General features: G+C 36.6%; 1 protein-coding gene across 1 annotated transcript in view; it reads right to left on the reverse strand.

The window, feature by feature from the left end:
• The window catches only part of LOC130406952 (receptor tyrosine-protein kinase erbB-4-like), a 123,336-nt gene that overhangs the window by 35,447 nt on the left and 73,197 nt on the right, over positions 1 to 14,692 (reverse strand). The window contains exons 3-4 of the mRNA XM_056729547.1: positions 10,384 to 10,570; positions 379 to 513 (exon numbers count right to left, since the gene is read on the reverse strand). Coding sequence (XP_056585525.1) covers positions 379 to 513; positions 10,384 to 10,570 — 322 coding nt within the window. The remainder of the gene's footprint in view (positions 1 to 378; positions 514 to 10,383; positions 10,571 to 14,692) is intronic.

Below are 14,692 nucleotides of genomic sequence, written 5' to 3' on the forward strand. Positions count from 1 at the left end.
AAGAATTTCAACAGTAATTGCTCAATTGACTAAAATATACCCGTGGATTCAAGCCTTCAATAAAATATAGCCCTAATTCAGAAATAATTTTGTAAGGTGAAGTAGGTCTGTCACAGTCCATAAAATATCCACAATAGTATAAATATCTATTGAAATAAATTAATAAAGAAATAAATACAATTATTTCTAAAACAAATTAATCGTGAGGATAAATTTGGCAACCCTTAAGAATAACAATTTGGCTAAATTTGGTTCAACAACTTCCTAAATATAAAAATCTATAAAAAGCTTAAATATAAATGCCTAAGTCCTTATGAATCTGATGTTTGGTTTACTTATTATTGGCTGATTTTTAATTCCTCCAGCTCATCTACTCACATGTGTTTCCACTGTTGTTGGAAGGAACCACCAGGAGTTCAGAACGCGGGTTCTTGATGATGTCATGCCAGTGGATGGTGTCAGCGTGGCACAAGAACTTGTTCTGATCCACATACACGCCCCCATTCAAGATTTCTAAACAGTCGGAATATAAACAGAATCTGAATCAGGAATCATGACAATTTCTGGATTAGTGTGACGTTGTGTGTCGTTTTTTTTATTTTGAGGTCAACTTTTTAGATTCACTTTTGATTATGATCACATTTTGAAACGGTAGATGTCACGGTTAATGAAATAAAAACAATCTCCCCTTATTGTAGAGGATTTAAGAATGAAAATCATTCAAATTCCAATAAAAGTTAAGCAGCTTATAAAAGATCAGGCAAGCTTATGAGCATATCAATATGTCTGAACAGATTGTGAGTGTATGCGTTTATGTAAAGTAAGTATATTCATAGTCCCGGGGAATAGGGCAGACAGATCCTGCTTTGCTTTTGAATAGTGCCTCCTATTCTCCTGAAACAAACATTAGATTTGGTTCAGAAAAGGACAAACTTGATTGAGAACCTAGACATTTTATGCTCCAAAATCGCTATTCAAGACATCACTAATGTATTGTCTGATGAATGAAACCAGGGCTGGTTTATTAAAATGGGTTAGCATAGATGAAACTTATTTTATCTTGAAAAGAAACAGGAAGGTAATGAAGCAATATTAGTCCTCAGACTGCATTTCATACTGAACTAATGTAACTTTATCCATTACATGGCCAGACAGATCCGCAGTTTGAATGTGCATTAAAGATGATATAATATTATTAGACCAGTCGGCCTTTGTAAAGATCATTAACCGCTGTTTTGTTTTATTTCTATCCTAAACTGAATATATAACAAGTGCAGTCCCCATTTAGAAGAAATTATGAGGCTGTCTTCTTACATAATGTTCTGCCATAAATTACAATAAGGGGTTAAATAAAATTAAATTAAAAGTTATTTAGCTGATCATTAGATTCATTTATAACAATTTAAAACCAAAAATTATATTTTGATAATATTAATATAGTTAATTAATATATAATAATTAATTTATATTGATTGTTTTCATTATATATAACTATTACAAAATAATTATAATTAATGACAAAAATCCGTTATTTAGCTGTCAAGGCTGATTTTGAGTGCATAACTTGACACTATATTACTTTATTATTTTACATTATTAACGAAGTAGACTGCAATTTTATGTTTCAAACAGAGATGGCGATAGAGAGTTAAAGATTGCAGTCTTAATGATCGAGTTCAATACTGTAACACATTTCACATTTTCTTTAAGGACAAAAACCTGCTAACCACCCAGCATCCGACCACAATCCCGTTTCATCTCCCTTGCTGGTCCACGATGTTATTTTAGGATAGAAATCCTCCTATCGACCAGCACGTCGAGATTAGACAAGACAGTCATTTCGGCAAATTTAACAGAGCTCAAGGGTGTCTTTTGAGTGAAAGATTAAAATGTTCGTTCAACACTTGTAAAACAGTGACAGTTGACTTTTATATTTATATTGTATGTATATATATTTTGAAGAGCAAACACATATTGTTGCCAAAAACATTAAGTGGCCCCCAATTGTCAGACTCAAGTGAATGATAAAATGTTTGACATTTCCATTAATTTATTTATTCAAATTTGTCCATATTTTGGTTATTGTGAGGCAAATGCAATAAATGGAAAGATTAATTAATGGGCAAATTTTAAAGACCCAATTCATGTTTATAAAACAGAAGACAAGCAGTACAAATTAGTTGGAACATCACAGCGTTTTCTTTCAATTTGACACAAAGGCATTGAGTTTATGTATGGAAGAATCCAATAAAAAAATCGAATTAAAACATTAAAAATACAAAACTAATTCATATAGACATCCCTATAATACATTAATTTTGTGAAAAATCACAATGGACATGATTTTAATCCCAGACATTTCAATGTCCCATAAGATTATTAAATAATAGTGCAAATGTATTGCTTCTCACTGGTATGTCATGTTGTCTGTAGGAATCAGAATATTGTAAACTTTCTTGTCATAATTTTAAAAGCAAGTCCAAGGAGGTCCATAGTCAGGTCCACCGTTCCTAACTCCTCCTTGGTGGCTTTGAAGTGATCTACAACCCTCTATCGCTACTGCTCTCCATCATTCAGCCGACCGAGTCGTCTCATTATTCAGTCACACAGGGAGGAGAGCTTGGCCTGTGGTGATTGCACAGAGCCCAGAAATCACAACAACAGCAGGGTCTCATGAGGGCGGCTGAGAGGGTCGGTGGAGCGGTGATATGACTGCCACCATGTCAACAGTTTCAAAATTAGACGCCAGTAAAAACAGAACCAGCACTGATCTCGACATTAGTGCTTATTTTGCTATTTATTTTGAGATAAAATTTCATTGTGGTTCCAAAAATCTTGCAAGATTCGGTCACCCCTTCATCAGCACTCAGATTGAGGATTTTCTTAAGGCAATATAAGGGCGATTGTTCACCCAAAAATGAAATTTAATTCATGATTTACTCACACTTATGTGATTTCAATGATGTATGGCTTTCTTCTGCAGACTCTGCATTGACTTTCATTGTATATGGACAGAAAAGCACAGAGAAATTTCTCAAAATCGCTTCTTTTGTGTTTTATGAAGGTTTTGAATGACCTGAAGGTGAATAAATGATGATAGAATTTTTATACGGTTAATAACACAACTCATAACATCGATCAAAAAGCCACTGCAGCTCCATGCCGATAACTAAAATATTAAATGGGAATATGAAAGAAAGGAAGACATAGACAAAGCACTGAAATGATCTTATGAAAATAGGCTACAAAAGAGATGTTTACTTTAATTTTTACACTTCACCATTGAATTCCTGTTTCTGACATCCTTTATCTCCAAATGAAAATAAGCGGATACATAAGAAACATGTTTTTCATCTAAGTAAATAAGATTTGGAGATGTAGACTTTCTTAGTTTCACAGGGAAATTAAAAAAAAAGTAAAGCTGTAAGAAGCTGCAGTTTAAACATCTCTCTGTATGAAGATGATACCAGATTCATTATTAATGTAAGCCGGGTCCTCTCTTAGGCTTCTAAGCAAGAACCCAGTGATGCTACAGTACTTTCTCGAATCACATCTTTCATTTTTGCCTCTCCATATAACGTCTTCATTCTCAAAATGGTCATTCCAGGGTGATTTTTTACTGTAAATTATAATTATATGATGAATATTGCATTATATTTTTTTAATCAAGGCCTATTACACAACACATCAAGAATATTACATGTAATTCCCATATTATGTAAAGATGGTATAATGGGTCTCTAAACCCTTTACACTGAAATCATTTTACAGCTATGTGGCCATTAAAATCACATTTTTTGAATATAATAAAGTTATATATATATAATCAGCATTAATCCTCCTAGTAACATGACCCGGTAAACCAGAAAGAGTCTTCAAGGAGCCAGGAGGTGGAGCCAAGGTATTAAACGTCCGCCCGAACTCTCGCAAGCCCAATCAACTACGCCCCCCTGAACTTCTCATTTAATGGCCCTATACTAAGGGCTTGCTAAAATAAAATAAAATAAAATAAATACAACAACTAATGACTTAATTATTAGTTGGTTTTATCTTCAATCTCCTCTCGAACCTCTGACTGTCAGCTCAGAGAAGCTGTCCATCACAACTGTCAATCATAACGACAACGTTTTAATAGCAACAAATTACTAGTTTAAATCAAAATGATCACAAAAACGAACAATTGCACATTTATCAGTGTGATAACAGCAACCTTCAATAATCCAAACCATTTTTCTGAAAATTTACTTCCATTTGTTAACATAGAGAGGGCGGGGTCCTGGACCTGTACTGCAGCATGCCATCAGGGGGCGATCAAAGAGCCCGTAGCTTTACTTTTCTGAACGTGTGAGGCACACCAGTCGCGTGTCATCTAGAGTGGACAAATTTTCGTATTGAAATGGGTTGTACAGTCTTTAGTCGCACCGCATCACGTCTGGTGTAGACAGAGTATAAACTTTCTGGACTTTTACAATTTAGAAAATGCTGTATTTACTAAATTTATATAGTTTTTTTTACAAATGATGTAACATCCCCAAACGTAGGTTTTGGTCAGATTTTACTTTTGGGTACGAATTTGTCCCCAAAATTTAGTTAAGTGCACACACACCTGTTTTTTTAACCTAACATCTAAGGGCTAAAACCAAATCAGCCCATAAACGTCTTTATGTTTCACACAATTCCTTGGTTCCAATTCACAGTCAAAATCAATATAAATGTCAGTGCATCTCTATTGATTCAGAAACATCATACATAGTACGTATTGAAAAACTTAATATCCACTGCAACCTCTTTCAACTTTCCATACATGCCAAGACGTTAACTGACAAACCAGAAAGATCAGCTGAGATGAAACTCCTCATCTGTTAAACCTGTTTCTTTTCACTCCACTGGCTGACCTACTACGGTTCTACAATAAAACAAGAAAAAAAGTAGCTTGGGTTCTGTAAATAGTTGTTTATTTAGTGTGCACTTATTTTTTAGCAGACATTTAGCACTTTCAGAAAGTCAGCTATATACGTAATACGCAAGTATTAAGAAAAAGCACAGAGTATAGCTGACTGTACACCACTTTCAGAATTCATTCTCGTCCCATTGATCTTCTACAAGGATAATAATGCTAAAAAGAACATCTATTGGTGGTGATGAACAGAACATTTGTTTACCTACTGGCATCGCCTTGGGCAACAATGACCGCATGGTCATGTGAGCGGTTAGCATTTAAACGAAAAAAAATATTACTGTTATTACTTTTCACTCTTTCACTGAAAAAGCTTTTATACTTTGGCAAGCAGGGTACACATTCCCTGGCTTGAACCTGACTGAATAACAAATACTCCACAAGAAAAAATACAAGTGATCAAACTCATACAAAAAGCATAAAGGACACGCAAATGAATGTCAATATCGAAATTTCAATATCGATTTCCTTCCAAACATGAATTTACTGCAGATTCTCTCAAGTGTTTCCTAAAAAATTGAAGTGATTCATAATACTACCCATATATTCATTCAATCATCTTCCTTTGCTTTCAGAAGAGAGAGAAAGTCCGGAGCGACTTGAGGTTGAGTGAATGATGACAAGATTTTCATTTTGGGTGAACTGTTCCTTTAAGCCTCGATGTGTGCATGTATTAATTTAATCAAGAACATATGATAATGTGAACATGTAATGAGATGAGAGATGAAGATTAACATAGTGTCTACACCGGACGTGACAGGCGCAACGCGACATGACAACCTCCTTGTTCTTATTGGGTTTGTCGTATCCAGTGTGGACAAAATTAACAATTATTATGGATTCTAATGCGTTTCTAATGTTTTTGTCAGGTCGCGTCGCGCTGGTCGTATTTGGTATAGACACGGTGTAAGAGGAATTAACAACAATTTTTAGTGTAATATAATAAAAGTAACAGGGTTCAACAAAAACACAACCAACATTTCACTGTTATACTATAATTAAATTGTAGAAATGTGTAGTATACTCTAATACAGGGATGTTATACATGTAAATGTTTTTCAATCAATTTAAATTATTTCTATTTGTATTCTAATCATGCTACTGTATTTCACCTTTTTATTTATTCCCTGTCCTCTCAACAATTATATTCGGGATGAAATACAAAGTGACCATTTAATGCGATGAGAATTGATTTCAATACAGTAATGCCTCTGATATTTACCCAGCGTCGGGGTGCACACACAGTCACAGATGGAAAGAGAACTGAAATGTTCTTCAGACTGAGTCCAACCGTCTGGCACTGTTTCAAATAGACAACAACAGATCTAAATCCTGTGTGTGTGTTTCTCAAATGTCTTTAAAAAGGGAAAAATATCTGCATCCCTTCAGGATTCTGGCATTGGTAACTATATAGAATGCATCCTAGAGACGTCAAAAGCCGTTTCTCCATATGCCTTCTTCAGCAGTCTTGTGTCCTCGTGTTCTCGCTTTAAGTCATCAATAACCGTCAAAGTCCAGTTCCAATACTCAAGAACAGAGAATGCATGAAAGTACCCAGGTGTGTTCTCGATATTAAGGACGCATCATATGCAGCCTTGTGCGGAAAAAAAATCCGCTTGAAGTCCTAAAAGTCACTCCATCCAAGTTCGTTCTTCCGAGGCTACCTAGCAAGTCCGTTCTCCACAAGAACACATGTTGCGTTCTTGGAATTGATAAATGGCCAAAGTACCAAGGCAGTTATGGACGTTTCTTTATTTCATTAAATACTGTAGGTTCACATCATGCACAAAGCTGACGGTCTTGTTTTTGTAGAACTTCACCAAAGATTTCTTCAGGGTTGCCAGATTTCTATAAGAAAACCAGTACGACGGCCAATCAAGACGAGCCAAAAACTACCCAAACTTTAATTCAAAAATAAGGATTGACAGCTGACGGATAAAAACCTCCCACCTAAAACCCACAGAAAAAACAACCTGTGTCCCAAAACTGCCCCAAAACCGAGGACTTGGCAACACTCCATTTTTCTTTTCACTGTTTTGTTTGTTTTATGTGAAGTTAGATGTGTAACATAGCGCTTCTTTTTCTGGCTAGGTGCCTGCTCAAACAAATTAAACCAGAACATTTTTTCTTCGATTTACATTTTCTACCTTTATATAAGTGCTGATGTACACAAAACGCTACTTACATCTGTTTCCTTGGAAAACATGCCATTACTTTCTGAACTCTGAGTTATGAGCTTCATCAAAATTATTCTGCTTCAGTGGATCTGATGTGGGCTCCAATCTGTATGCAGTTAAAGTTCAGGCCTAATTGCTTTGCAGGGAACATACGGAGACCTATTGGGAGTTGTGTGTGGTCAGGCCATTTCACCAGAGAATCTACAACAGGCACGGGGAAATTGGAAGAAGTGCAATGAATTAAACAGAACACTTCCCTCTTAAGGTACCTCTTCCTAGGGTAAATGCCATTATTTATTATGCTAGTTAAAATGACTTTATAGACTGAATTATAGATGTTGAAAAAATGAATTTCTGTCATCATTCACACATACCGTGAAATGTCTCAGTGGTTTGGTGTCCATACAATGGAAGTCAATGAGGTCCAGTGTTTTTTGGTCACCAACGTTCTTCCAAATATCTTCTGTGTTTTACAGAAGAAAGAAACTTGTACAGGTTTGGGATGACATAAGGATAGGAAAATGATGACAGAATTTATATTTTTGGATGAACTATCACTTTAACATTTACTGTCCAGCTTAAAGCTTCCTTCCCTTATATGACATTATAGTGGAAGTCGCATGTATAATGAAGTTCATTCGACTATGAATGTCAGAATTTGAAAACTATTCATGTTGCCATTTACTACATAAACTTAATGCATGTTGTAAAACTGTCCACCGTCTTAACACTTACTGAAAAGTGTCGTAGTGACGGAATAAGGAAAAGGCCGCCTCATATTTCTGCTGAAGTGGACGTGTATGAAAGCTACTTGGCATCAGTAAAGCATACGTACATGAGGGCGAAGTACATCACTTGCATTTTATATCAAAGGATCCATTAGGTTCGTGGGGGCATTGTTCTCTGAGAAGAAAAACAAAGCTTTCATCTCATCACTTGGAGCAACCCTGGATTTGGAAAATAGGTGAACTATTTCTATTTGAGTATCTTTAAGGTAATGATTTAACTCTACATACTAAAACAATCCACAGGGCATGACACAATTATTTCTAGTTTCTTTCTTCTAGCTATTTAGTCATATTTAGATTTCTTTGCAACAGAATAAAGACCAATCTGGTAAAAAAAGTAAAATTATTAATATTCATAAGGACAAATACGATATATTATTGAAAAAAATGCTAAATGTACTACTACTGCCCTTTAATCACCTTTTCACCGATAATGACAAACTGAGATATTTGACATTCTGTAGATGTATGTATTCTGTTGGTTTATGTTATTTACAGGCATCATTAGGAATATGGCAAGGTAGGTATTAAATGCTCATTATTTAATCCAAAACAAATAAAATCAAAAGATCATAAAAACTTAAATAAATAAAAAAATGTGCCCAAATAACAAATCCAATATTTAAGAAGTTTAGACAGTTTATTAAAAATTCATTCTCAGTGGGAAGTAGTCGTGGCTGGTGGGCATATCGATGGTAGTGTCTCTCTCATCTTCAGCCCCTTTGTGTCACCAAGACGCCTGGGGTATAAAAAACATACTTAGAAGTGTGTGTTTAGAAGTCGGAAATCATCGTTCCCGGGGCAATATTGTCCCACACAGCAGACAATGAGTCGAATTAAATCAAACGTGCCACTTTCTAAAGGGCTCTTAGAGTAATTTGTCTCTCAAATATAATTTAATTTTTTACAATCTTTTTTGCATTTCAAGTTGTACAATTCTGCAGGTGGTTATGTAACATAAAAACAAAAACATTCTCCATCACCACTGGTACTGTCCCCACCTCATTTAAACATTCCCTGTTGACAACCTTTACTCAGGAGACCAACACTTGACCCCTCAGCAACTACAAACCAATCTCACTCCTGCCTTTCCTTTCTAAAGCCCTCGAAAGGGTAGTATTTAACCAACTTTCTGCCGATCTCTCACAGCACTACCTTCTGGACTGTCAACAATCCGGCTGCAAGAAAGGCAATTCTTCGAAGATCGCATTCATGTCTGTCGTTGAAAACCTACGGCAGACAAGGGCTAAATCCATGTCATCTGTCCTTATTCTGCATTTGACACTGTGCACCACCAGGTCCTGCTGTCCAGTCTCTCCAAACTAGGTAGTTCTGGAACTGCACTCAACTGATTTGGCTCTTATCTCACTGGCAGATCCTTTAAGGTATCCTGGAAAGGCGAGACATCCAGATTTTACTAGCTGACAACTGGAGTTCCTCAGGGATCTGTTCTTGCTCATCTTCTCTTTTCTATATATCCCACCTACCGGGGTCCAAATATTAAGTCACACGGTTTCTTATACAATTTTAATGCAGATGATACGCAGCTCTATTTCTCTTTTCAGCCAGATGACCCCACAACTCACCTCTGACATCATAGTAACTGCTTGAACTTTCAGGTATATGCTCTACAACTTCAGGAAAGTCAGGCCATTCCTTTCGGAGCATGCCTCTCCACTGCTAGTCCAAGCTCTGGTCATATCAAGACTGGACTATTGCAATTCTCTACTGGCCATCCTTCCAACCAATGCAGTTAAGCCCTGGCAAATTATCTAGAATGCAGCAGCACGTCTAGTTGTCAATCAGCCTAAAAGAACCCATGTAACACCCCTCCCGATTTCACTTCACTGGCTGCCAGTTGCAGCTCGCATCAAGTTTAAATTGCTGACACTGGCCTTCAGAACGATACGGCAAATTCAACCCTTTTCCTTTACTCACTGCTCCAGGTCTACATCCCCGCCCTTCATCTTCGGTCTGAAAATGAGCAATGTCTGGTTGTTCCATCACACTGAGCCACCAAATCACTTGCAAAAATCTTAGCTCATTGGTTCATCTGTGGTATAATGAACTGCCAACCTCCATTTGAACTGAAACATCCTTCACAACTTTAAAATAACAGCTCAAAAAATACCTGTTCCGCATTTATTTGACTAACCAATAACTGTCTATGTCTTGTGTCTAAAAAAATATGTTTGTTCATTCTCTCCCTTGGTTACTCCAGCTTTAATCCTCCTAGTAGCATGGCCTTGTAAACTAATGGTACTGTTTAGCGTGTTGACAAAGTGTTATATGCTCTTCAACTTCTAAGTCGTTTTGGATAAAAGCGTCTGCCAAATGAACGAATGTAAATTTCAAATATACAGACGTTTCTTTTCCCTGTACACATTTTCGGTATACTGCACCAAAATCAAACGTGCTGGGAATCTGTTGGGGAGAAAGGCACTCAGACAAACAGAGATACCTGTCAAGTTCTTGAGACCGAGCTGTCTGAGGCCGAAGAGTCCATCTCGCCTGTAGTTGAGGAAGATGGCCAGCGAGTAACGTCCCTCGTAGAGTTTGGTTCCGCGGATGATGCGCAGGTTCTCCAGGGGTAGATAGTCAAACTGGTTCAGCGCCACCAACACGTAACCCGTCACCTCTCGGATGGACTGCGGAGAAATCCACATTCTTATATCAAATAAACCATTATTGACATTAATTTCATTTCAATTTATTCACACTAAAATAAATAAAAACCCTTCGTACAACAGACGCAAACAAGAAGCATTTATACACTTGAACACTTTGCATTCATACATTTGGCTTTTATTGAAGCCGAAGTACAGAATATCCTAAATATACTTTATTTTTATTTGAAGTGCTATTCTTCTTGTAAATGTTTACTTTGGAATAAAATACATTACCACATTTTAAAGTGTGGTTTAAGTCTTACTACTTTTGCGTGGTCATGGTTTCTCAGCAACGAACACACTAGTGTCGCTCCCACCTGCACTCCTCAGCTCAAAACGTATTTATGCATCTAAAATAACTTGGCTTTTATAGCTCCTCGGAAAGATTTGTCCTCTGCCCTAGGTCATCGTGGCCATTGAGGAGTGTCGAAAGAACGGCGAAGAGACCGCCTTGATATAATTTGAAGAGATAATGACCCGAGGGACCCCCAGACCCTCCACCCACATCAATCATGTTGACATCCAATCAGAGCTTGGGTACTGCGTGCCATTAGCAGCGGAGGACGAGTCTATTACTTGATAAAGCTGTGAATGTGATAGAGCTGTACTGATGGGATCGTGCATTGCTGATGTTTGTCATGAAGATCCATTTGAAGAGCTAACCAAGCACACAGAGACAGAAACACCTGACAGCTGTCACCTGTCAGTCTGCTGAACTGGACGTCGACCTCTTAAAACTCTAATTACTGCAATCTCTTTGTTTCTGTACCATAACATTATTTTATAATCAGTTAGATTCAATCATTTACTGATATTTAATGTCACCATTTATCAGCCAAATCTTCAGACTAATGATAATGTAGAAAAACTGTTAATTCACACAACACAAGCCATCTTGGTTATAAGTTATAGTTGGTAGTAGATAAAGTAGTCTAAAATCAAGACCACGAATACAGTATCTCCTATAGTGTGGGCCGAAACTACGCTTCCCATTGTCCTCACATGACAGAGAGAATGAAGAGAGGAAAAACGCTGAAATGAGTAATTACTCTGATTATACCTTTCATTCTGAAGAACAAATGATGCATCAAAGCCCCAGAAAAAATACAACAAATTGAATAACTCTGCTCCTCAGTGCATTACTAAAACTACTACTAAAACTTTATAATGCCGTGTCAGATGTTTTGCCTCAACACATTTTAAGTAATCTTTTATTATGTTCGCCCTGATGTAGGATTGCTTATGACAAGTATATTAAAGAAATGAGCTTTAAGTGGTGATGTACAGTGGTTAAGAATTGTGGTTACTGTAGGAGCAACACAAAAAACATTCTAATGTAGTCTATTCTACTTTATTATATTCTATATTATATTCTTTTTATTTTACTGTAATTTTTTCCACTCTTCTGTATTCTATTTCAGTGGTTGTCAAACTTGTCTCTGTAGAGACATCTTTGTGTAGGGTGTATCGCTTTGTGGACCCCAAAATTAAGACGTATGATTTTAAACATAGAATTTAAATTAAACAAAAACATATTTAATTGCACAATGCTGGAATATCAATTTGATGTATTCTTTTTCAGACGATTGATTGCACAAAATTGATCATATATTTCTATATTTCATAAAATGCTCCTCCTAGACCATGGTCCCCAGTTTGAGAAAAACTGTCTTATTTCATGCTCCGAATTGTATTCTATTCTATTCTATTCCATTCCATTCCATTTTTTTCTATTCTATTCTTCAGAGAATTACTAAAACTTTAACTATAACTTTAATGTTAATATGTTAATAAACAGGGTAAAAAATAAATGTCTGTTCTATTCTACTATAGTCTATTCAATTATAATGTATTCTATTATTTTAATGTACTCTACTGTATTCCATTCTATTACACTATATTCGATTTTACTGTAATTCCATGTATAACTTTATAGCCATGCCAAAAATGGTTTGACTCAACAGATTTATACTATATTCTTTTCATTTCACCACATAGGCGTTGTAAGTTTACTTATGACAAGAAAAATAAAGAAATGACAGATAATGTACAAGTGAGTTGTAACTTTGTGGGCAACATTAAAAAAGCTCCCTCCTTCTGTATTATATTGTTCTCCATTCTAATCAACTGTATTATATATGTGCTACTTTACAAACCAAACGTTCATTTCAAAAGATCTTAAAAGGTTTCAGAATTTCAACTATATCAAACAGCGATGACACTCACACGCAACATATTTTTTGTTTACTTCACTTATTCAGTGAATTTCATTCTTGCTCACCTTTGTAGGTAAATCATTTAGAAAGCCTGAGGTTTCGAAGGAATCCTGCAAAGCAGTTAATATAAACACTTTTTGCTCAAACCACCGGCAAACTGCAATGACACGGCAGGTCACAATCTCCCATAATGCACCGCGTAAAACTTTTTCCCTCTAGACGCTCATGGCTTCAGTTGCGGTAATGAATAAAACGGAGTCACAGCACACCCACATCCCGAAAGCCCTTTCACACTCCACGCCCGTATTTCTCCTACGGGCATCATTAGAATTTTTTATCTGTTTGTAATTTTTGCACTTATTCAACGTTATTCATGGTGTAGGGAAACAAACCCTGTCACCAGCTCTGCGTTCATTTATTCATCTTCACCCAAATCACGCTGGCATCCCTGAGCAGCCTGCAAACAATACTGCCAGCGTGAGTCACTCTCACAGTGTCAACACCTGGTAACTTACACGGGCATCTGTACATTCGGCTGCGGGAAACAAACTGAAAAGAACAAACCAAACAGTTGTATTCAGTGCTTTGGTCAAGTTCAAATGAGAAGATGAATATAAAGGGGCCAAACACTTCTCTTGCATTTTATTTAACTTGCCCCTCAAAGGTGCAGTGTGTTGTCTTTGGAGCATCTATTGATAGAGATAAACTGTAATATAAATAACTGTGTGTTCAGAGCCTGATAAACACTTTACATAATGAAGCGTTATGAACAGGTACAAATAGCTTATTCTAAGGTTATAACAACGTATTACCTCAGAATGAGCTATTTCTATATACATACATTCCCTTGCATTGAATTTACCATTTTGTTTCTACAGTAGCCCTAAACGGACAAATTGTTCCACAGAGTGCGTTTCGTAAATTTTTTATCTCCTTCTGCCAAGAAGCAAAAACGTGACTACATCTTGGCCCTATAAGAGCCGCCGTAGTGCTTTGAAAGGGGGTATGGAGTGAGCTGTTGGACTAGATGCCACAAAAAATCTCCACATTGCTCCTTTAAATACATGTATAATAGTCGACACTAACAATGTTTAGTTTAACATGGATCCACAAGATCGTTTAGCCATAAAACTAAACATGTTTTAATTTTAAAAAAGTATGTATATGTATTGAGACATGCTTCTAACAATTATGGATGCACAACTCATGTGATTTAAACTGCCGACCTAAGCGGTCAGCATTTCCCCTTTCGTCACATGATAAGATGAAGCCTCATTCAGATTAATGGTGATCGTTCAATTATAATTTGCTTTTATATTCATACCTTTAAGATAATGGCGATCATGGGAATTCCTGGTGCCTGTAATTGCTCGGAGGAAATTATTTCACCTCCGAGACCCCACCCTGCACTGCAGTGTCGGATCTAACAAGAAACTGTGGAGCCCAGAATGAGAAACAACAGTGCTTTCTAAAATAGGACAAAAGTTATTACTAACTGTGGATGCGTGATTAATTTTGGCCTTTCAGAAAGGTTCAAATTAAGTGCAAGCAGGCCTATGACCAGCGCTAATCTTTTCTGAATGGGATCGAATTCGAACTTATTACATTTCTGCGTAAGCATCAGACACTATATTCAATTTCTCGTAGATACACAAAACAGTATCAAAATTCTTGAGCTGTTCAAGTTAAGCTTGGGTTATGACGGATATATGCTTGGGTTATTATGATGGATATATGCGATTTTGGAGCTTCAAAAATGGAGTTTAGAACGGGTCCGATGTAACCATACAGCTACTGACCTGCCGACACGTAACTGGGTATGAACACTAACAGTGGAGGACAAGCTGTTGGAGTGCACTTTCCAGCACCATCTCAGACATCAGCT

Source organism: Triplophysa dalaica, chromosome 2 (genome assembly GCF_015846415.1).
Source record: "Triplophysa dalaica isolate WHDGS20190420 chromosome 2, ASM1584641v1, whole genome shotgun sequence".
Lineage (NCBI taxonomy): Eukaryota > Metazoa > Chordata > Actinopteri > Cypriniformes > Nemacheilidae > Triplophysa > Triplophysa dalaica.